The following is a 25,338-nucleotide window of genomic DNA, read 5'->3' as shown; positions in this document are numbered from 1 at the left end:
TACGTTGTTTACATTTGTTAAGTAAAGCATACTATACTTTCAAAGTAAATTACCAGCAATTTAATCTTTCATCGAGTTGACCTAATTTGAGCATTTATGTTCTATATCATTCTCTAAATAAAGTGAAATATGTTTGGTAGAGAAAAATGACATCTCATTTGTTGCTCTCTCAACGTTATCATCACTACATTCTAAACTAAACTAAGTTGCTTCCCGAATATTATTCCTATTTTCATTGGGATCATCCGATTGTGACGTGCCGGTCACTGTGACTCCGTTATCCCCGTATTTGGGCATGTGTAAATTTATGTCGTAGTTTTAGCAGTCAAAAAAATATATGCTACTACTTTCTGTTCTGGACACTTACTTCTTCTTGAATTCATGGACTCATACCTCCAGATTGATCAATACTTTAGAGGCATTGGTAGTTGCCGATGCAAGTGCACCTGTTGCAAGGTATAATGGTCTGTTAGGTAACAAAAATATAAAATTGTCGGCACATGTCTTCGTTAACTAGAAATGGACCACTAACTTCTACACTCTCTTGCAAACGTTTCAACAATGATAACAACTATTGGAGTATTAATAAAAACTGACACTAACATGGGAGGTTGAGCTAGGTCATGGTGATACCTAGTAAATAAAAATAATAATATGACATCCAAGCACCAAGCTACTCCCGATTTCTCCCAAACGATATCTTGGGCCTATGTGAAAGTTCAATCTTCCGTTGGACACTTGGACTAGCCCAAGTAAAATTAAAAAAAAATTGGCCCTAGCTTCCGTCTCTGCTTTCTAACTTGTTCCACAAACTAGGACTACTGGTTTTGGTAGGAACTAGGAAATCTCTTGTTAAGGAGTCCGATGGTTTATTCTAAATCGAACGGTTTAAGATGGTAAGATGATGACGTTAACAAAGTATAAAACCCTGGTGATTAAGAAACACAGATGTCGTGTTCAACAGGAAAAAGGAGGGAAGCACACTTAAAAACATCTCATTGAAGAAACCATCCTCTCATTGAACATCTCATTCCGTTCGTAATTGATCAGTCTATCCTGTCAAGGTTTGTTTCACCACTTCTCTTTTCCTAGTTTTGCCGCTACAATACTAATCTTCTTGCTCCTTTTGATTTGGATTAGTTTGTACTTTAATTTAGGATGTACTAACCCTATGTAATATTTTTTTTCTTTGATTTTTAGATGATTGCTGACTCTGTTTTGGGTTAGGCGTGTTTACGTCTAATCCCTTTTTTTTATACTGATACTCCCTCCGTTCTTTTTTAATAGGCCAGTTTCTATAAATAAAAGTTTCAAAAAAATAGGTAAGTTTCCTAATTGGGAAAGTCAAATGTTATTTTAATTTTTGGGACCATTTTTCTCTTAACTTCTTTTAATGACAAGTGTCATGTGGACCACTTCACTTTACTTCTTTTGCTAACAAGTGTCATGGGGACCATTTCACTTCACTTCTTTTATTGACAAGTGTCATGAGGACCACTTTCAATGATTAGTTCTCTTAATTTCCTTAAATTTTGCTAAAAACAAAACTGGCCTATTAAAAAAGAACGGAGGAAGAATTTTTTATACTGATATTACAGGATTTTAAAGGAGTTTAATATGGACAGTGAGCTGGGACAATCAGTTAGACAAACGCCCCAGAATCCTTCTTGTAGTGGCAGTGGTGATAGGAATGACATGGCCAACTTCAATTGCAGTATCTGTTTAGATTTGGCTAAAGACCCAATTGTGACTCTTTGCCGTCACCTTTACTGTTGGCCTTGTCTGTACAAGTGGTTTGGGTACTTGGGAGCTCATTCTCTTCCTCCAGAATGTCCTGTTTGTAAGGCCTTCGTACAGGCAGACAAGTTGGTTCCTCTTTATGGAAGGGGAAAGACGAGTGCGGATGATCCCAGATTAAAGTCTATTCCTGAAACTGACATTCCAAATCTCCCGGAAGCGCAGAGGCCAGAAACAGCAAATCGTGCTCCGAATATGAATCAGTTTCCTCCGCTTGATTTTGGATTCATGGGAGTAGATACCCCAATGGCTAATGTGACCATTACGAACTCTTTCACATTCATTTACCCTACCACCCCTTCGCATCCTACGAGTCAAATGCTGCAATATATCGCTGGGAAGATTCCATTGTTGTTGTGTGTTTTTGTGATCCTTTCACTTGTATGGTTTTGGTTTTGTTAGCAGATGACAAATGCTATAATAGATGAAAATACCGTTGGAGTTCAAGTGTTTTAGTTCTTTCATATCTGTGAATATTAATTGTCTAGATAGTAAATTTACTTTTGAGATGATGAGGATATTTTTATTTATATAGTCCTGCTGCCACCATTATATATATTCAAATTGGCATAGCCTGTTTCTCCAACATTTCCCCTGAATGTATGTGGATGATTCTATTTTGCTTGCATATTTGAACGTCTGAGTGGAGTATCAATGGATTACCCAATTCTCGAACCGTTCTCTAGTTTATATAGTGCTGTGCATTTCAACAATTAGTCAGTACTTTGTTACAAGTGTCTCTGACTTGGAGCACATCTTAGCACATAGAAGAGCAATTCTGATTGCAGTGGATGGACTACTTCTTCTTCTACTAGTTAGTTTCTTTTAGGCAGGTCAGTTTCTTCTTCTACTAGTTGGTCTGAGTGTAACTAGATAACATATCTTTCCTTATAATCCGCAAAGTCATTGGTTCCTTTTAGTCAGTCAGTACAGTTTCTTCGAATCAAAAATAGAATCAAAGTTGTGACGGTGGTCGACTTATAGTAATGATGGAAATCACAAGTAGTTGCACTAGAGACCAAGATATTTTGATTCTTTAAAACAAACTTTAGTCAGAAGACTTTTGAAGCCTGACGATTCCCAACAAAGTCCTTAAGGCAGCCAAAAATTTACTCATTACAGTCATTACTTATATGGCGGGATTGAAAAGATGCAAATCTTTTCGATACAAATTCAAAACGATCGTCGATCCCTGGTAATGGCCCCTAGGCAAACTAGGACCTGTTTCCTTTCCCATATTATTATATGTTGTAGTGCTGAAGTTATGGTAAATTTTTTGTACCTGGACGACGGATCTTACATGTTAGGCTTACGTAGCAAAGCAATATTAACAGTGTGCTGCGATCCTCTGTCCCAAAGCACATTAGGCAGACAGAAAGGAAAAGGAGGAAAAAAAAACAAGATCAGTGTGTAAGTGAAAACAATCTCAGCGGACTTGTTGGCGATGTCGGTGGTCGAGTGAGTACGTCGCTTTTGATATGAAACTGATGATGAATGGAAAGTTTCTGTCAATTATGGAATCAAATGCACATGGGTCTTGCATATATTTGGGGGGAAATTTGAACATGGTTCCTATGTCATTGGGGTCGCCCAAAATTAAGCTCATTTGTTTAGTCATACTACGTGTACGCCTATTAATTATTTTCTATTAACCATAGATTTTCGCGACTCTGATAAAACCATTAGTAGTATTCTGTAGCTGAAAATCAACAAAATTATTAGCAGCTGAAAAGAACATTTAGGTATTTGACCTCAATTTTGAATCTCGTTTAATATTTCAAGTTTTCAACTCAAAAAGCTTTAATTTTCAACTTCCACGTTCAAAGTCTGGGGTGGTGGGAGCACTATGCGTTAATATCACGTTTTTTTCAAGTGTATCAGCCTGAGGCTCTAAAGAGAACGCAAAGTGTATTTTTCTTCTTCCATCGGATGATGTGCCGATTCAGGATTTATCACCACCACCACGTTTTTTACTTATTTAAGCAATAGATGGTGACGTTCTTTGTGTCCGTCTTTCCAGAAATGGAGCTCACGAGGGTGAGGGATGTTCACCATGTTCATCACTTGCATTATCTACGTATTCCTACATCAATTCGGATTCGGTGCATGAATTTCAAAAAAAAATTCGTCATAATGGGAGTTCCTGTTTACATTAAAACTAGGTTGCTGCCTCCCTTCACCTGCGAAGGGATACTCACATTTGGGCCTACCAACCCATTCCCCAACTGTTATTAATCACTACGCGTTAAAAGTCAGTTCCAGTCCTACTAAATTCTGGTTCTTAGAAAATCTATAAGCATATTCCTATTTTTGCTATAATGAACGTTATTGCTTGACAACACATTACAACTAGCTGAAAAAGCAACTCTAATGAACGAAAAGAACATGTCTACCACCACTTTGGTATCAGTAACACACAGTTAAGTGGAACATTATCATATGCAATTGTTGATTTTTGTAGATTCTTATAACAATTTAACTAAACAAACACATTTATTTCAGTTGCAGTTTTAATGCAGAGTTTAATTAAACAAACAGTATTTCAAATCCAGCTTCATTAAATGATTCTTGCCCCGAAATATACATGAATCAGAAAGTGGAAAAGATTTAGCTTTTTGATTTTCTAATTGAAAAAGATCAAGGAGATTATTAGGAGACTCGAAACAGGAAAGCTAGATTTGTTTACTGTTAAAAAAAGAGATCCTCCTAGTTTTTAAAATTGTCCTAATTTTGACGTTAAAATGAATAAGTACTGTATTTTGTCTGCAAACACAAATAACCCATTCCATCCGTTTGGCTTGAGAAAAAAGGAAATTGTCCATCACGTAGTACACACATACATACATAGTCATAACATCAGAGAACTAAAATCTTCTTTGGTAGTTGAATTTTCTTTTGTACAGTTATTTCCGGCCCTACTTCAAATTATATGTGGGTCCTTATATGATGGGGCACTAGGCACATGGCAGTTTCGATATATATATATATATATAGATGATATATATCTGCTTTTCAAAGCAAATGAAAAATCTAAAATCTCTCTTCTTCAACCTTTAACAAACAACAACATGATCAACAACAATGTTGTTGTTTCCTCTCTCTCTGTTTCTCTTTTCTTCTTCCTCTTTTTCTTTTCTTCCGTTGAATCAAAACAATTCAGAGAAGCACCACAATTCTACAACTCTCCAGACTGTCCATCCATTCCTGCGAATTTCGATTACCATGATATCATCACAACTTCGGCCATCTGCTTCGATCACATTGTACATGTAGCAATGACTCTAGATTCAGCTTACCTTCGAGGTTCCATGGCTGCAATCCAATCAGTCCTTCAACATTCCTCTTGCCCACAAAACATTTTCTTTCATTTCGTCGCTTCCACTTCTGCCGACACTCAATATCTCCCAATCACCATTTCAAAATCATTCCCTTACCTTCGATTTCTTATTTACCGGTTCGACGATTCCAGAGTTGCTGGTTTTATTTCTACTTCGATACGCTCTGCTTTAGATTGCCCGCTAAATTACGCTCGCAGTTACCTGGCTGATCTCCTTCCGTTATGTGTTCGTCGAGTTGTTTACCTCGACTCGGATCTTGTCCTGGTTGATGACATAGCGAAACTCTCTGCTACGGAATTAGGCGCTGACTCGGTTTTGGCTGCACCGGAATACTGTAATGCAAATTTCACAGCTTATTTCACACCAACTTTCTGGTCCAATCCATCTCTGTCTCTGACCTTTGCAACTCGGAAAGCTTGTTATTTTAACACGGGCGTCATGGTTATCGATCTTCAGAGATGGAGAGAAGGAGGATATACGACTAAGATTGAAGAATGGATGGAACTTCAAAAGAGAATGAGGATCTATGAGTTAGGCTCATTGCCTCCCTTTTTGCTTGTTTTTGCGGGATATATAGCTCCGGTGGATCATCGTTGGAATCAACATGGATTAGGAGGTGATAATTTTCGAGGTCTTTGCCGAGATTTGCACCCGGGTCCAGTTAGTCTTTTGCATTGGAGTGGAAAAGGAAAGCCATGGGTTCGATTAGACTCGAACCGGCCTTGCCCTTTGGATGCCTTATGGGCTCCTTATGATCTCCTGCGAACACCATTTACTCTTGATTCTTGATAATTTATGTGTATATATACTTAGAGAAAGAAAATAGTCCGAGAGTTGTCTCATCTATATATGAAGTTAAAACTAATTGATCATATCTTCTCGACGAGCTATTGAGGACAACCAATAATAATTTACCATAGATTTTCTGGGTTCGGGGTTCGTTTATCATAATCCGACTACTACTTGGAATCCCCTTCAAAGGACTGTGTGGATCAGTCAGGTAGTGCGGAACACCGAGGTTATCGCAACAAACGACACAAGCCCTTATAAAGAAGTCGAGAGTGAACCAAGTATACTGTCCACAGATCTCCTAACTAGTAGTACTACTACTTTTTGTTCTTTTTTGGAATGTTGTATTACTTGGTGGAAGATGATGAATGAAGTTTACATATAATTTCTCTTTGTACATTACATGGATCATATTACAAAATTTATAAATATCTCATAGTTGAAATGAAAGGTTTTTGGATTATTGCTTTTGCTTTTTTGCTTTTGAAACACTGAGCTAGTAGTTTGTGCTGAATTTGCAGAAAATTATGATGAATGACAAGCTGCATAACAATACGAAAAAGAAAAGAGCCCTTTCTTCTTTCTTTCTTTCTTTTCATCTTCATTGGTTGTCTCCAAAATATCTAATGTCGTTCACATGCAGAGTAGATCAAATTAAGAACATCCCTTTTCTTTTTTTTCTCCTTTGCAGCTGTTAGATTCTCGAATAATGCTTTTCTTGATACATAATTATTTCCGCAGAGACAATTGAGCAATGAATATTCGCAGCCATGTTTCCAACATAATACAAAGAGAAAAGACACAAAATAAGGCCGTAACGGCACGACAGCACGACAAAAGTTAGGTGTTCTGAGAGACCCTGACATATCATGACACAAACGTACGAGAAATGGAACCGTCGGTGGAGTGATGTTAGCGACAAAGTAAGAATACAGGACTAGACTAGACTTGAAGAATTTGATGAAGTGATGGGAGTACTTACATATTGGGACCCTGCCTTAATTTAGGGACATAGAAATATAATGAAGTAAGAAAAAGAGGTCATTCCCTTTTCACATTATTTAAGTTATGACCCCAACGCGCGATGTTATGTGTCCCTAAACTTTGAAACCATTCAACAGAGACTTCTTAACCTTTTTTTTCCACAGTAGTACGTCTTGTATCAGTCTAACAAGTAGGATTGGGTCTTTAAACAACAACGATAATTAAAGAGACATTTAAGAGCCCATAGTTATATTGTACAAATTTAGTGTTGAATAGTTTATTGGATGATGATGGTTTATATACTTTTATGTGAAGCGTACATTTTGTGTTAGAAACTTATGGCTGATTCTTGGTCTTCAAACTTCACTTTAGTTTCTTGTTTAATTTGATTGTTGATATCTCAGTTAAGTCAAGAGAAGTGCATGTGCATGGTTATTAATCAACAACTTGGTACTTAGAGGTGGGAATGAATACGGTATTTGCATATGACAAGAATTTGTTTTTATGAGTGAAACATACGGCATGATTCATGACGGACGACTATGAGTCTTATCTGTCTATGCATGTTTCTAAGTGAAAGACTATGACCCTACGATGTGGAACTTGCAACTTGCAAGGGAAAGACTATGACTCTGATTTGGAACTTGCAAGTGCAAGACTATGACCGATGCAAGTGTAAGACTATGACCGATAATTATCAAATAAAACAAAAACAGACCGAAATGAAACCTGCGGGGTGAAATTATGGTAATTCATTGCATTTAGTGGAAAATACTTACACGTTATCCCGAGTCATGTTAAAGATCTCGTCTACCTAGTACCTGCTGTCTCCCCTTGGTCCATTTTCCACTACCCAGGAGGACCTGAATTGCCTAGGAAAACAGAAAAGATGTGGAGTAAATTGGTCTGAATTCATCAAGTACCCTTCATACGAGGGGGTATAAAGCCTGTTGTCTCTGGAAGTACCCTTCTTAATGGCCTTGTATGCCATATATGAGAGGTATGCCATATATGAGAGGTATGAGAACCGGGGTGTAAAGCCTGTTGCCTCTGAGATAAGTACACCCCTACACATTGCCCGCGATAAAAACTTAGTTGTAACAACAAGATTATTATTAGTTAGGCTCCAAATTGGAAAGAATTTCTGTCGGCCACAGAGATGCTCTCGATCTTGACACATCCCTTTCCAAATTGCGTAATTAGAGATCTTTCTTTTCTTTCTCAAATCATATTTTCCTCAACCTAGTTGATAAAATTATTTGAGATGGCGATGGAAATATATAAAAAAAAAATATTTTTTTGTATTTTAAACATATCCTCATTTTAAGTAAACGACTTACATCATCCACTGATTTCGCTGGCGATTGGTGACGATGGCCATCTCTCCCTTTCCTTTTACAGTGATAGGAAGGGTTGATTTAGCACCACCGGTTGTTAGAGTGTTTACCTCAAAAGGTTAACTAGTAATAATAGGTGCTATTATTCATTTATATTTATTTTTATTTTTATTTTTATTATTTTTTCGAAACAGCTATTTTTTTTTTGTGCAGCTGGAATGCAAGTGTGATAATAAACAAAGAGAACAGTGACTATACATTATAGGCATATATGCATATGAATCAAAATGCCTATCAATTTGTTTTAGATACCTCGAATTAGACAGTAAGCAAGACAAAATACAAAACTAAAGTATACACTAAAACAATACTAAATTTTCAATTAGGAATCTTATCTGACTGCTTCTATCTGACATTAAATGTTGATGGGAAGTTTCTGTCTCATGTAAGAATGTAATTTTCTAGCCATTGGTTTCTTCCTAAATCATGGATGTATATTGTATGTCTCTAACTCTAACAAACAAATACACAGGTCATTGATTAATACTCTTCTTTTCTTTGTCAAATACATTCATCAATTCTTTGACATTATAAGGATATATTCATTATTGATCGGGAAAGAACTATCCTGGTAGGACACCTCTAAAAGATTTCTAAGGTGAAGGAGAAGATCTGAAGTCTGAACATCCCGTGGTGGGAACATTCTTGTGAACTGCATAACCACCACCACCATCTCATCAGATTCTTCTTAAGATTAATATGAACTTGTGTGTATTTAAGGGAAGTTCATGGTGAGATTCCTTCATGGAGCTAGTTAAATATTGTGCGATTTAATAATAATCCATGTTTTCAGCGCAAACATCAGAATAAGTAGACACGCACTTATTGGTTCGATCTCGAATCCCTATCAGTTGATATTAAGAGAACATTATTAAGTAAGACAATCCAAAAGCCAATAATATACTTAAAATTCCTTCTCCCAAAAGCTAAATACATACCAAAGCAAAAGCAAAAGCAACATTTCAAAATTACAAAATATTATTCATTTTGAGATTCTTCAAGTACGAAATACTAACGTCAGACTAGTATGGTACACCAAGAAATAACAATTCTATTTTATCATTTAAGATTTCATTTCACCACCTAAAACATGAAGTAAATTGAAAGGTAATCTATCAAAAACCATATCATCCTCAACATTATGGGAGTTGAAGTAATTAGAATGCATTATTGATCCCATAGAAGAAAGATGGTTCCACATCTTTACTATATCTGAATCTAACAAGTTTACTTTACGATCAGTCAATTGTGTTATCTCAACTCACTAAGTTCCATGATATATCCAACAAATAAAACGGTCCCCTTACAGTGAGTAGAAGCACTAACACCAAGTTGGGACTGAGATGTCTTTGTGAGGATTGTATTTTGCTTTAGAATAGTATTGTCACTGGATAGCACAACTTTTGTGATGGACCAGCCATTATCACTGACCTTAAGGACGATTTCTTTACAAAGAAACGAACATTTTTTGTTCCTTTTACACAGAACAGAAGAAAGAATTTCGTACTCATGGTACACTTTACTATAGAAACATTTTAGACTTACCTCTGATGCAGACATACACAGGATAGTGCCTGGGGAAATATTCAAGAAGTTGGGGTAAGAGAACCAGCTGCTATTTACATCCAAGTAGCCCCAGCTATGTGATTTATCAATGCATTTTCTCCAAACCTATTAGCATACTCTAACCAATTCAATGTCTGCTTAAGGGAACATAAACTGGAAAAAAAAAACAGAGAGAGAAAAACGAAAACGAGATTTTTTCAACTTACAGGCTTCCGACGGACGATATTTTGGAAGAATGACCGAGGACCCTTTCATTATAGGAGACCAAATACATGAGTCAGAAGCCATTATCTCGCTATTATCTGACTTGCAAAAAATTCAGTGAACAAAGTATTAAATGTTGGCATCATTAGTGCTAGGCAGACAATTGTCAAACAACTCGATGTAAACTCAATTAGAGCAATTCACGACTACAGCTGTGACAACATACCTGGTCTTGAACCAAAAAACTCTGAGTTTAGAGGTCCAAACTCCATCAATTACAACTTTCGAGGAGCAAGGGATGAATATGTACAAGGAACGGTTTGCATCCAGCACATTCCGTTAACAGAACCAATTTACTGAAGCAGTCCTTTGACAGAGACATGTTGCAAAGAATGAATCAACACACAGCTTCAGACATGACAAAGGCATCTGGCATAACTCTGTCACGTAAGGGCTCTGGAAGACCTATTTCTGTTGAAGAACCCCTGTCAGAGGATAGTCCCCTAGGATGCACCTCATTATAAAGCTGGGAAATATGTTTCCGTCCTGTAATATGGCCTTGAACTATTTTCGAATATGTAACAATAGTAGGGTCTATGCCCGCCTCAGTCATTTGATCCAGGAGTTCCATGGATGCATCTGTATCCCCTTGCTTGCATAAACCACTAATCAAAACTGAAAACGTAACAACTGAAGGAGCAATGCCTCCTTCGATCATTTTATCTTTCAACTTAAGTGCTTCACTCATCTGACCCACCTTGCAGTATCCATCAATCAGTGTATTATATGTAATAACATTAGGAGCCAACCCTTTTGAGCCTAATTTATGGAAAAGTCTAACTGCTCTTTCCAGGTTTCCAGACTTGCACAACCCATTTATAAGAGAATTATATGTTGTAATGTTTGGGTTTACATGCTTTGCCAACATCTCATCTCTTATGTCAAAGGCTTCATTCACATTACCTGCAGCCGCACAACCATGGATGAGGGTACAGTATGTGAAATTATCTGGGACAAAGCCTCTGAGCAATAAAGTTGAGAACAGCCTTCTCGCATCTTGCACCTTCCTAGACTTGCAAAGCCCAGCAATAGCTATGTTGTATACAATGTCATTGGGAAGAAGATATCTCTTTGCAGTTTCATTTAGGGACTCTGCGATTTCTCTGAAAGCATGATCACCTCCACAGGAAGTGGAAAGATTTTCTAAACCTGAAAAAAGATTAATATCCAGAATCTTCTGCAACAGAAAATTGGCTTTATCCATGCTTCCAAGCCTATAAAGGCTACTGATTAGCGTGCTGCATATCACTATATTTGGGGTTAAACCATTCTTTCTCATTTCCATATACAACCTGTAAGCTTTATCTAGTTTTCTTTCTTTACACCAACCACTAATAAGAGCTCCATATGTCACAATATTTGGGGTCAAACCAGTTGCATTCATCTCTACCAGAAGATCATTTACTCTATCGAGTCTCCTCGATGTAAAAAGTCCGCTAATAAGAGAGTTGTACAATTCAACAGAAGAAGAAATTCCTTCCATTTCCATCTGCCTCTTAACTTGAAAAGCCTTGTCAAGATCTCCACTTTTACAGTAACCATCACTCAGGGTTTTATAAGTTATATCATCAGGTATACCACCTAGCTCTTTCATCTTCAATAATATGTCCTCCGCTTCTTCCATCTTTCCCAACTTACATAATCCATTAATCATTGTATTGAAGGTAATCGTGGTCTTAGTAAAACCCCTTGCAAGAATGTCTTTCCACAACTTCAACGCCCCCTCGTAATCACCTACCTTGAAAGTACCATCTAGTAAAGTGCTATAACTTCTCTCGTTAGGTGCCACACCTCTTTTCAACATCAAACACCAAAGGTGTGAAGCATCATCAAAGGAACCACCATAGCATAAACCTTTCAGAAGTGTATTATACGTGACAACAGTGGGTACATATCCTTCCTGATCCATCTCACTAGAAAGCTCAAATGCCTTGCTAATATGACCTCCTCTGCAGTACCCATTTACAAGAGTGTTATAGCTATAAGAATCTGGCTTCAAACCCCACAACTTCATACCCATAAATACGCGTTCCGCTTCGTCGAGCTGCTCAGACTTGCAGTAACCATCAATAAGGGAATTGCAAATGGTTAAGTTCACTCGCAGTCCTGCACTCAACATCTCATCTCGAATCCTAACAGCATTATCCATTTTACCTATTCGACAGTACCCATCCACCAATACACCATAAACAAGTTCATCAGCAACCAAGGAAGATTCCTTCATGTCATTCAGTATTTTCTCCGCTTCATGCATCTTACCTTGTTTGCAATAGCCTTTCATCAATGCAGTATAAGTAATTACATTACATGATATATCCCTATCAGACATGCATTTCATAACTCCCCATGCAGCTTCCATATCTCCTATGTCAACAAACCCATTGATCAAAGAATTGTATGTCGCAATATTAGGTTCATAACCCATGTACTCCATCTCTCTAACAAATTCCACAGCTTTATGCACTCCCCGGTCTTTACAGTATGCTTTCACCAGAATTGTCAAAGTGAAAACATCTGGCACAGTTCCAGCCCTAACCATCTGATCATAAACAACAACAGCAACCCGACTGTCACCTTTCCTAACTAAATTACTCAAAAGACTATTACAAGATCTCAAACTAGCTTTACACCCAAACTTCCCCATATTATCAAACACAATCAGTGCATTTTCTACCATCCCTTTCTCCACATACATTTTCAAAACCATATCAAACACAACCGGCGCAAATGAGAAATCCCTATAAACCCTCACTAATTCATCAAAAACCAAAGAACCCGAAGAACCAAGTTTACGAATCCCAATTAATTCATTCAAATAAACCTTAGCTTCATCAAACATTCTAGCTCTAGACAAAATGTGAACAATCTTACAATAAGATTTCACATTAGGTCTAAACCTCTGCTGTTTAGTAGCTAATTTAAAAAACCCTAAACATGCATTTGGATTGAACCTTAACTTACAAAGAACTGCGTCAAGAATTTCATCCGAAAAATCGAAATAGAGTCTATTTATAAGATTAATTCGTTCAAGAACTAAGATTCTAGTGATTCTATCAACAATTTCAGATTGGTTAAGCTTGTATTCATCTCTAGGTCTCCATCTAATAATTTGTGAAGAAGTATTGAGTGATTGTTTGCGGTGAAACTGATAAAAAATGGAATGAGAAAGAGTGACTGAAGAAGAAGAATACCTTAAAAGCATTTCAATTAAATGTTGATAAAGTTAAATCAATCACTACCGTCCTCATCTGAAATTGAACCTCAATATTTGCGAAAAATTGCTGTCAAGATTTTCAAAACAGAAAGGAAATAGAATTATTTTTTCTGCTACTCGGTCTCTGCTTGAATTACAGAAAGGAGGACTGTTGTCTTGTTTACGGCTCAGATCTTCATGGCTTTGGTTTATTTTTGGGAAACTTAGGCAAGCCCAAAAAAATAAATATTCTCATTGTCAGGCCCACAATTAGTTTTAAGTACCCAGACAGCCATAATTATTTCCGTGACACGGTAATTATATGAAATTATTAAAAAGGTTTACATGACGGGTTATGCATCAGGGATATAATTGGCAACGCAACTTGGATATAACATATCTAAAAATCCGCGCCTTGGAATTTTACAAATTTTATATCGTTGAAAATATTTTTAAGAGAGCTACGCAACGAGTACAAACAACAATATCAAATTTTTGTTTTTCACGAATAAATCAGAGGTGATCATCATTTTAGGCAAAATTTCGAAAATTGACTACATAACCATTATGCAGCCACCAAAAAAGATGCATAACACATTATGCAGATGCATAACGAATTATGCAACTATTTTCTCGACTGCATAACAAAGTTATGCTTCTATAACAAGTTATGTAACCATTGTTTTGGTTGATTTTAGTGTGTACATAAAAAATTGATGCATAATGCAGTATACATCTATTTTTTCGATGCATAAAAGATTGTGCAACAATTTTCTGGATGCATAATGCATTATGCAGTCATATTTTCATGACTGCATAACATTATGTAGATATTATTGTAGGTGCATGACAAGTTATGCAACCTTTTTTTTTGTTGGTTTCTATACTAACAAAAAAGTAGCTTCATAACGTATTATGCAACCATTTTTTGGACTACATAACAAGTTATGCAACAACTTTTGTAGATGCATAATAGGTTGTGCAACTATTTTTATAGATGCATAACATATTATTCAACCCTTTTTTATAACTGAATAATCCACTAGAAAAAAATAAATTTACAAGAATCCTTCGACCACAAAAAAATGATAAGTCTTATACAAGATTACAATTAACTATAGCCAAATCCAAACAGTGTTTATTTGCATCCGGAACCGTTGATGCATGATATCATATTCACTCATTATTATGGATTAACGTGGATCGATCAAGTTATTCATGCAATAGCCAACGCCAAATAATAAACCCTGATGAATAATTGGAAAATACAAGGGTTTATATCATTTCATTAAGAGATTCACGAAAATCACACAAAAGAAATAAAAGTTGGAATTTGATATTAAACGTGAGGTACCAGGTGAATTGACCATACAGGAATGCTACTCTGATACGTGTATAAAGTGTAAACAAAAAGCAATGTGCGTATGTGATGTGCCCATTCCCTCGTACCTCAAGGCCGCACACAAAACCAAAATTCATAAAGAAAATTCCAGTTTGTGCTACTTAAATCACTTACATCGCTGAAATTCAAGTAAGTTCAATAATCGCGAACCCCAAAAAATACATTATAAGGCTTAAGTATATATTTCAGTACTGAACATCTAAAACCATGTCATTCACTGACCATAAGGGCCACCCATGAAGATCTCATACAATTAGCTAGTATCTTTACAAATTTACTTACAAAGGATCCTGCTAAGCTACTATGCATACACTTTATAGTTAGTAAAAGAGATGCTAAGTAACAACTGAGTCGCAACTTGCAAGCACAAAAAGCAAAAGAAAGAGTTCGAAATATATGAATCCTAAGAATCCACCTTACCTTGTTGTATGTTGTTCTTCCCTTGCTTTCAACTTTCTCACGGACTGAAACCATCACAATCACAACAAAAAATGTTACCGAATGCCCAACAAAGCTTAATGAAAACTCCAGAAGATTTTCATTTTACAACAAATTTCTTCATCACCATAATCAGCAAATAGGACTCACATTTCATACTGAATTGACGGAGTCCCCGGCCGTTCTTATCACCTCTTGCTGCCACTTGAACTCTCAGCCTTCTTCTTGCCATTACATATCAGATCCACAAAACATCAAACTGGGGCCTATAATCCAATATCCATGTAAATTCGACAAGACAAAAAATGAAACAAGTCACGGTTCTTCACAATAACAACATAGGAAACACCAAAACAATTAGAAACAACTTCATGGGCGTGCACAAACATACTATAATTCATTAGCAAACCAAGTACTAAACTGTTGAAAAATTTCAACATTTGAATCCTAATCTAAATTCACAGATACCAGGACTAAAATTCGAGGATTCTCCGGTTCCAGCTTGCTACATCGCTAATACACGCAACAAAGTAAAACTAAAAAGCCGAATTAGTTCTTCATCTACCATAAATCTTCTAAAACCACATAATCAATCATCACAAGGCACTCAATCAGAGATCTGGGTCCTTGGTTTAAGTACCCAAATTCGAGATCTAACCATAAACTATACTACAAAACAAAAAAAATGCAGAAAAAGAAATGAAAAATCTTAATCAGAATTCACTTCCCTGTAAATTTCTCAATGGACTTCGAATTCCCTAAGAAATCATGATGGAATATTGATTCACTCTTTAATCGACGAAAAAATCGGAAAGATCTCGATATCGATCTCTCATTTGCAAATTTCCTCTTCAAAACACTTCCGGTTCAGGGTTGTCTCTCGGAAAAAAAAATGAATTAAAAGGGATGGTTAGCTTAGAAACGAAAAGAAAAGATGAAAACAGAATTTCAAAACTTTGGGTTTCAGAGAATTTTTTCACCGAAAATGGGTGCGCGCATGAGGTTTTATGACGGTGGGTTTGTGGGTGGAGAAAGTGAGGAAAATGGGTGTTACCGTAGTTTTCACAGGGAAAATTAGGCGTAGGCCAAAAAAAATAATATTCTCATTGTCAGGCCCACAATTAATTTTAGGTACCGTGACACCCATAATTATTTCGGTGACACCCATAATTATATGAAATTATTAAAAAAGTCTGCATGACGGATTATGCATCCGCATGACGGGTTATGCATCAGGGATATAATTGGAAACGCAACTTGGATATAACATATCTAAAAATCCGCGCCTTGGAATTCTACAAATTTTATATCATTGGAAATATTTTTAAGAGAACTACGCAACGAGTACAAACAACAATATCAATTTTTTTTTCACGATTAAATTGGAGGTGATCATCATTTTAGGCAAAATTTCGAAAATTGACTACATAACCATTATGCAGCCACCAAAAAAGATGCATAACACATTCTGCAAATGCATAACGAATTATGCAACTATTTTCTCGACTGCATAACAAAGTTATGCATCTATAACAAGTTATGTAACCATTGTTTTGGTTGATTTTTTAGTGTGTACATAAAAAATTGATGCATAATGCAGTATGCATTCATATTTACGGATACATATCAGGTTATGCATCTATTTTTTCGATGCGTAAAAGATTGTGCAACAATTTTCTCGATGCATAATGCATTATGCAGTCATATTTTCATGACTGCATAACATTATGTAGATATTATTGTAGGTGCATGACAAGTTATGCAGCCTTTTTTTTGTTGGTTTCTATACTAACAAAAAAGTAGCTGCATAATGTATTATGCAACCATTTTTTGGACTAATAATTGGAAAATACACGGGTTTATATTATTTCATTAATAGATTCACGAAAATCACACAAAATAAATAAAAGTTGGAATTTGATATTAAACGTGAGGTACCAGGTGAATTGACCATACAGGAATGCTACTCTCATACATGTATAAAGTGTAAACAAAAAGAAATGTGCGTATGTGATGTGCCCATTCCTTCGTACCTCAGGACGCACACAAAACCAAAATTCATAAAGCATATTCCAGTTTGTGCTACTTAAATCACTTACGTCGCTGAAATTCAAGTAAGTTCAATAATCGCGAACCCCAAAAAATATATTATAAGGCTTAAGTATATATTTCAGTACTGAACATCTAAAACCATGTCATTCACTGACCATAAGGGCTACCCATGAATATCTCATACAATTAGCTAGTATCTTTACAGATTTACTTACAAAGGATCCAGCTAAGCTACTATGCATACACTTTATAGTTAGTAAAAGAGATGCTAAGTAACAACTGAGTCGCAACTTGCAAGCACAAAAAGAAAAAGAAAGAGTTCATAATATATGAATCCTAAGAATCCACCTTACCTTGTTGTATGTTGTTCTTCCCTTGCTTTCAACTTTCTCACGGACTGAAACCATCACAACCACAACAAAAAATGTTACCGGATGCCCAGCAAAGCTTAATGAAAACTCCAGAAGATTTTCATTTTAAAACAAATTTCTTCATCATCATAATCAGCAAATAGGACTCAAATTTCATACTGAATTGACGGAGTCCCCGACCGTTCTTATCACCTCTTGCTGCCACTTGAACTCTCAGCCTTCTTCTTTCCATTACATATCAGATCCACAAAACATCAAACTGGGGCCTATAATCCAATATCCATGTAAATTCGACAAGACAAAAAAATGAAACAAGTCACGGTTCTTCACAATAACAATATAGGAAACACCAAAACAATTAGAAACAACTTCATGGGCGTGCACAAGCATACTATAATTCATTAGCAAACCAAGTACTAAACTGTTGAAAAATTTCAACATTTGAATCCAAATCTAAATTCACAGATACCAGGACTAAAATTCGAGGATTCTCCAATTCCAGCTTGCTACATCGCTATTACACGCAACAAACTAAAACTAAAAAGCCGAATTAGTTCTTCATCTACCATAAATCTTCTAAAACCACATAATCAATCATCACAAGGCACTCAATCAGAGATCTGGGTCCTTGGTTTAAGTACCCAAATTCGAGATCTAACCATAAACTATACTACAAAACAAAATAACGCAGGAAAAAAAAAATGAAAAATCTTAATCAGAATTCACTTCCCTGTAAATTTCTCAATGGACTTCGAATGCCCTAAGAAATCATGATGGAATATTGATTCACTCTTCAATCGACGAAACAATCAGAAAGATCTCGATCTTGATCTCTCATTTGCAAATTTCCTCTTAAAAACACTTCCGGTTCAGGGTTGTCTCTCGGAAAAAAAATGAATTAAAAGGGAAGGTTAGCTTAGAAACGAAAAGAAAAGATGAAAACATAATTTCGAAACTTTGGGTTTCAGAGAAATCTTTTCACCGAAAATCGGTGCACGCATGAGGTTTTATGACGGTGGGTTTGTGGGTGGAGAAAGTGAGGAAAATGGGTGTTACCGTAGTTTTCACTTTATTTTTCTGGTTTTGGTTTGGGCCTATATCCCTCTAAGAAATAAAACCACATAAGGTCTTACGGAGCTTCCCAAGTCCTTCCCAAATCACTTTCTCAGTCCAGGGAGTGCCCAGCCGTAAAGGTGATTCCTGTTTTCATTATGGACGGATAATGAATGTTCCTTTTTGAATGAAAAACGGAAAATGACTATCCGACTTATACAATTTTTAAGTCAAAATGGGGATAATGATTATCCGGTTTATGTTATACGATTTTTATGCAAGATCACACTTATTTTCTCTATTGATCCTACTAACTTACAAGGTTTTTTAGATGAAAACGGTACTTTTTTAAAAACGAACAATCATTATCCATCTGATGAATAACAGCGAGGAAATCATGACTTTTGGCCACGATTTTTGTAAAGAAGCTCCAACATCCACTAGACCCAGTATAATAGAGTGTTTGACAACCAGAAACAGTTTGTTTCTATTTCTGGCGGAAGTAAGCGAATTTAATTTTGTAAATTAAAGTAAAAGTTTTTGACTTATAAGCAGTTTTAAGTTGTTTTATTTTTAAAATCTGTACAAACCCCAAAATTCAACTCTTGCAGTCCTGGTGAATGTATTATATAGAACAACCATGTAGATGAGAACTCTTTTGAGACTTTCTTCAAACATCTAGTGGGTGTGAATAAACATGCACATCTCCTTCCCTACATTCATCCATACCCATGAAATCTTGGACAACATGATCATGTTCACTTTCCTATTTATCCCACTGTCAGCAAATGGGTTAACCCAATTTCAGTCTTTGAAGAGAGAACGGTTTAAATCAAAGATTGATCCCATCTTCAATATGTATACAACCACTATTACCAACACCATATCACTGGATGCTATTTCAGACATCAAGAACACTTCAGTTTTACCCAGTTTGCATATGAAATTCCATGCTTCCTCCATGTATACATGACCACCACAAACACCAATAGTTTGAAACTTCAAAACCTACCATATAATGTAGAGCAAAATTATCACTGCCATTAATCACTTCGACCCATTTCTTGTAGACTCATTCTGTTCTTCTTATTTCAGACAACAGTTGTTAGAGCACTGCTCGGTTGAATCCACCAAGCGTCGGTATGTCAATTTTGGTTCTCATATTTAGTTTCAAAACTCGAGTCGCTTACTAAGTAAACTAGAGTCAACTTTGTTAGGTTAGACCAGGAATAATAGAAATATTGTGCTCCAGTTACTCATGAAGATCTGAAGATGGATTAAAGACAACGAAGACATTATCCCCCAGCTTGCGGTTAGACATTATCCTTATTTATTTCAAGTCGTTATTCATTGAAAAATCATATGCGAGGTTACATAGACTTGATCAATTATTATTATCAAAGTGTCAAGGAAGAATGTATCAATAGTTGTGAATGCTTTATATTGATATATTATATTACGAAGTAGAATTCTTATCTTTTGAACTCGTAACTGCGATATAGACATAATCTTTGCAACTTGTTACTAGACTGTGTAATGAACCTAGGGTTGATTTCATGCCTATAAAACTATGTTTGATTACATGAGTTTAAGAAAGTAGACTTACGAACGTGTTTCGTAATTGAAAGAAATCAAACGGATAAGTGGTCTGGTTTTTATTAAAGATCGAAGGAAGGACCAATCCCTACCAATTTATCTTTATAAGATAAAACCGATCCCTACCTATATATTCTTGTAGGGTAGAACGGATCCTAACCTATTTTGGGAACTAAGGTAGAACCGATCCCTACCTATCTATCTTTATAAGGTAGAACTGATTCCCTCAAGCAAAACCAATTTGGGTTTGCATAATAAGAAAGTTCAAGATGTCGACATAATGGGTATTTTGAACACATGATAAAATCTTATCTTTTATTTTTCAAATATATTCATTGATATTAGTTGTAAAATTAACAAAACCGAAAATATGTATTTATTGCATATTTTTTAGATTTTTCGGAATTTGGTAATTACTTGGTATCCAAACTACCTTGTCTATAAATAAAAAAGTTTGTTCAACTTACAAACTGATCCTGAGCCAGGTAAACTTCATCTTTATTGTTTCTGGTGTAGCCGACTAAATTATGGAGAGGAGAGTGACCTAATTAGGAGAAATCTCTTACGTCCGCTAGTTTGAAGACTTCTTTGGGATCAAGAAGAGTCTACGAGTACCGTGGGAAACTATAATTGTATTGTATTGTTATTTTAGTTTTCTTTGATTTGATTGTGGACTATAATGAGCCAGTTATCTTCTATACAAGTTCTTGTTTATTCGATGGTCCTTCACTTCTGATATAAGGACACTCAATACTTTGAATATTTGACTACTACAGATCTAAGTGATTCTAGATCTGTAAAATATATATATTGATTTTCCACTGTTAACATACTCCATTTTGTACGACAAATCAATAGATAAATCAAGTTGCTTTGCAGGTTGTTACTTTGAAGATTAAATCGAAGAATGAATTTGCTTTTTATTCTAATTTGGTGTGACTTTCTGCGACTTGATTGGAACCTAGTTTATTTAGATAAACGTAAGTTTTTTGAGATCTACAAGTTGTTTGTGATTCTATCATAAACCTTGTAATAAAGATTGATTATTTCGGTAGTCACTGTATTGATTGATATCTTAACCAAGGAGTTTCAAATATGGTAACCGATCTTAAACGGAAGATCCTAAACTGAGCTTTTATCATAAACTTCGGTATTGTGATTGGAAAGTCAGTTTGGTTACCAAACACTCTTGATCCTTTAACTGTTTGGAATACGATCCAAAGAATCTTGTCTTACCAGTTTAAAGATTGGTAGAAGAAGTTATCGTGAACCAGTAAGAAGATCTACTAGATAGATCTACCAAATCTAGTACTAAAGAGAACATCTATTCTGCTGTGACTTCTAACATTCTAACGTTTATTGAGAACTCGGGTTTTGCTAGAGGTTATCAAAATAGGAATACTACTGAAGCTGAGTAATTAGGATGTTAGAGTGCTTGGTCTTGTCTACACGAAGTTGTAGGTTTATTTTTTTAGCGTCTTAATTCATTGAGTATTCAAAACTGGACTAGGTCCCGGGATTTTTCTATAAGATTGTAGTTTTCCTTGTTTACAATATTCTGATGTGTGCTTTACTATATTTCCACATGATAATTGTCTTTATACTATAACTAAAGTATTTTCACTCGTACGATTAATCACCTTGTTTAAGATAGTCTTTAATCTTTATTAGATCGAAAATATTATACAAGGTGTGTCTTAATAGGTTGAGACAGAAAGATTGTGGTATTTGGTACCCTCGCCTTTTCCAAAACCACTATAAATTAAGCCATGCCTCTGTGGTGCCGTGAGCCAATAGTGGTTCTTTTTATCGCAAACACCATATATCTTTCCGTTTAACCGTTTATCTTCCAATGATCATATTTGCTTGTAATTCTTGTTAATTATCTAAAACGACATTATTAGCCAACTAAAAAGTCCTAGCTAGTATAAACATGGTTATAATTGTGTAACAATTACATGATTATCAAATTCCCCCACACTTATATCTTTCTAGTCCTCGAGCAAATAAAAATCAAAATACTCAAAAAACAAAATGAGATTCGCTCCACAATGGATAGGTAAAAGATATTCGCTCCACAACTGAATAAATATCCGCTCAACAGCTGGATATAATACTAGAGAGAGATATCCGCTCCACATCGGATAAATAAGAGATATCCGCTCAACAACTGGATATGGAGTAACATCGGAAGAGATCTCCGCTCAACAACGGATAAATATCGTGCATTTTTTTTAAATATCCGCTCAACAACTGGATATGGAGTAAATATCAAGCAATTTTTTAATAAAATTCCTACGAATGTGAATACCTATAAAAATATATATGCTTAAACGAACAAACTACTCCCCGACACTTAAACATTACATTGTCCTTAATATAATTGAATCGTCCAACGTAGAAATTAAGATGGGAAATTCCTAAAATGATATGCTAAAATTAAACAAATAAAAGATAGGGAAAAGAAAACAAATTTGATGGGTTGACTCCCATGAAGAAAAATCCTATGGGTTGATTCCCAAAACATAGTATTTGTAATCCTGCTTGCGCACGCAAAGAATCTCATACAAGGTGATGATACACCGAAGTAAGCTTCCAAGCATATATTTATATATACAGTATGAAAAGTTGGGGATCAATCCAACATATCATGTCAGCTACATATATGAACCTGCAAACACTATAAACCTCCAGAAGGATGTGTAAATTCATTCCCAATAGAAAACTGCGAGTATACTCAAGTAACATGGCCGTGATAAGTAAATCACTCACATAAGCAACAAGTTTAAATTGTTTGACAGTTTCTATTTGTGGAGAAAGCTCTAAATCAGGTTCTAAATCAGCAGAAATACATCCGGTCGACACATTATCTTCATCAGACATCAGATGAAGAAATGCATTGACAATGTAAAAAGTTGTCGTATTATTAAACTCAGTACAATGATTTAAACCTGTATCTAGTATTTCAAGTTTATCAAAATCGGTAACTCCTAAATCTGGTTCTAAGTCCGCAAAAATAACTTCCATTTTTGAGTTACCTTGATTAACCATTGGAGGACATGATGCATTGACAATATCAATAAGCATTGCGCAATCGGATTTAACAAAGTCGGCAAAAAAATAGGAAATTGGTTCAAAATCAGCAGTACAAGTTACCTAACCTGTATTAATTGGCTCCATATTCACACAAGTATTCAAAATATCACTAGAGGGATCAGCAAAACAGGGCTCAACTAAATAACTTATAGGAATATCACCATTCAAATGACTAGAAGGTATCTCATTGTAAACGTCTATTGTCCCTGAGTCACTCGACTCAACAATAGTATTTTATGTGTAAACTTGTTCTCATAAATCATCATTATATGAATACATAGTGTCTCTAATACAACTTTCGTCCATTTGAATAAGAAAATGATCAGTAATATGATCATGAATTTGATAAGATGCAATAGATTTAGATGTTATACCGTTATCGTTATTCCTAAAATCACTACCAATGTCAAGTTCTTCATCATCTTCAAAGCATATTGATTCACAATCTACAACATTTTCATTATTAGTGTCATCAATATGAGAAAAATCAGAACTTGAATTATCGTAAAGATGACGATCTTTACTGGTTGCATAAGTTCAACAATTATTTTATCACTTTCGGCAGATCTTTTTCAGTTTGTTTGGCCAACTGTTCCAGGCTAGATACGAGAAATGGATATAGTGCGCCGTACAATTAATAGTTTCTTTCATATGGTGACTCATATGTGTGTGAATAATAATCGGAATCAGTCTAATTTGTCTCATAACCTAGGTAAGGTTGGTAATAATTATAACCTTCAAAAGGTCCAGAATGATCATACCCATGAGAAAAAATTCATTTACACACTCTGCTTGTCTGGGTTCCTGATAATGAGAAGTTGCATGTGCATACTCCTCAAATGAACTATTAGATGACTCCTTTGTCTCGGCTCTTTTGGTAAGATTCCAAAAAGCTACAAAAGAAGCCAACTCACTGGAAACCATAATACAAAAAATTTACCAAATAACTCACCTTACAAAAGCTTTGTGAGAATATCAAGTACTTACTTTTTAGCCCGTTATCTATTCCAATCGCCGCATTTAGACTAAGTGTAGTTACCTAAAATAGGTGAGAGGCTAGAGATGGGATTCTAGGGTTTTGAAAGTGAGTTTCAGGAGGTTGAGAACGAACAGTCTTCACCTAAACCACACACAGTGACCGTTCAAAGGATGCTTCAGTCACAGGGATGGAGGTTTAGGGCTGGTCTTAGGGAGGGAAGCAGATGAAGAGAGAGATCAGAGAACAAGTTATTGCTCTGAGATGTTATGAGAAAGATGATCGTAGCTTGGAAAATAGATGACCTATTTATAGCTGAATTCTCTAATCTCAAGTCGGTGAAGATAAGGATTAATTTCCGTGTCGTGCAGAGCAATTCTCCCGTCTCTTCATGAATAGGGATAAACTAGGTTGAGTTTATCTCACTATTCCACCGCCTGTATTCTCTTCTACGGTGAGAAATAAGCCTGGTATTTCCCACACGTTCCGTAGACCGCCAGACCAAAACCCTAATTGACATCCCCCCGTTTGTGTGAAGTTGAGTCAGCCTTTGTGATGATGTGTTGAGAGAGAAATATTCTCTTTAGCCGAGTTGGCCAAGATAGAGAGATATTCTCTGATTTGTGAGAATGACTAGGATGAGTCACGTGAAAAGGCATGCAATTCCTTAGGAATCATGTGCAGAGTGTGAGAGGAGATGAGGCTAATCTCCCTCTCTCCATGGTCGATCACCTATGTCATGTGAAGACCGTATTATTGTTTGTGGGTCCCTTTGTTGAGCATGCGGAGCTCAAGAAAGCTTATCCACGTTTTGGATAGCTATGTATAGTTCAGGCTCAATTTACTAGCCGTGAGGGTATTTGAGAGGATGAGAAATAGGCTTGAGAACTAGGTAAGGTGTGTTCCTATCATGTGAATCTATTCGAGATTTTGAGGATAAATTTGAATCTCTCCGAGATTTTGTGAAGAGATTTGAATCCCTCAGAAATTTTGCGGTCGGCTCAAAAATCTCTCTGAGATTTTGCG

At 35.9% G+C, this 25,338-nt stretch overlaps 3 protein-coding genes across 5 annotated transcripts; 2 read left to right on the top strand and 1 right to left on the bottom strand.

Moving 5' to 3' along the window:
- The first annotated feature begins 1,617 nt into the window (after positions 1 to 1,617).
- LOC113348979 (E3 ubiquitin-protein ligase RNF185-like) lies at positions 1,618 to 2,199 on the top strand. The gene has a single exon (XM_026592901.1). The coding sequence runs from the start codon at positions 1,618 to 1,620 to the stop codon at positions 2,197 to 2,199; it is 582 nt and encodes a 193-aa protein (XP_026448686.1).
- A 2,602-nt stretch (positions 2,200 to 4,801) lies between these two features.
- Positions 4,802 to 6,374, top strand: LOC113296157 (probable galacturonosyltransferase-like 1). Its single transcript, XM_026544493.1, has one exon. The coding sequence runs from the start codon at positions 4,866 to 4,868 to the stop codon at positions 5,922 to 5,924; it is 1,059 nt and encodes a 352-aa protein (XP_026400278.1). The 5' UTR covers positions 4,802 to 4,865; the 3' UTR covers positions 5,925 to 6,374.
- A 1,368-nt stretch (positions 6,375 to 7,742) lies between these two features.
- LOC113296143 (putative pentatricopeptide repeat-containing protein At1g19290) lies at positions 7,743 to 13,520 on the bottom strand. 3 transcript variants are annotated; one of them, XM_026544487.1, is made up of 4 exons: positions 10,302 to 13,520; positions 10,078 to 10,173; positions 9,851 to 9,976; positions 7,743 to 7,780 (listed from the first exon to the last, which is right to left on the bottom strand). In XM_026544487.1, the coding sequence occupies exon 1, from the start codon at positions 13,335 to 13,337 to the stop codon at positions 10,473 to 10,475; it is 2,865 nt and encodes a 954-aa protein (XP_026400272.1). In that variant the 5' UTR covers positions 13,338 to 13,520; the 3' UTR covers positions 7,743 to 7,780; positions 9,851 to 9,976; positions 10,078 to 10,173; positions 10,302 to 10,472. The 3 variants fall into 3 exon arrangements, with proteins under 3 accessions (XP_026400272.1, XP_026400268.1, XP_026400264.1); XM_026544483.1 differs by lacking the exon at positions 7,743 to 7,780 and adding an exon at positions 8,272 to 9,149; XM_026544479.1 differs by lacking the exon at positions 7,743 to 7,780 and having other exon boundaries at positions 9,729 to 9,976.
- Between the last annotated feature and the right edge of the window lie 11,818 nt (positions 13,521 to 25,338).

This window comes from Papaver somniferum, chromosome 1, assembly GCF_003573695.1.
Source record: "Papaver somniferum cultivar HN1 chromosome 1, ASM357369v1, whole genome shotgun sequence".
NCBI classification, from domain to species: domain Eukaryota; kingdom Viridiplantae; phylum Streptophyta; class Magnoliopsida; order Ranunculales; family Papaveraceae; genus Papaver; species Papaver somniferum.
This window is presented reverse-complemented; position numbering and strand designations above follow the sequence as displayed.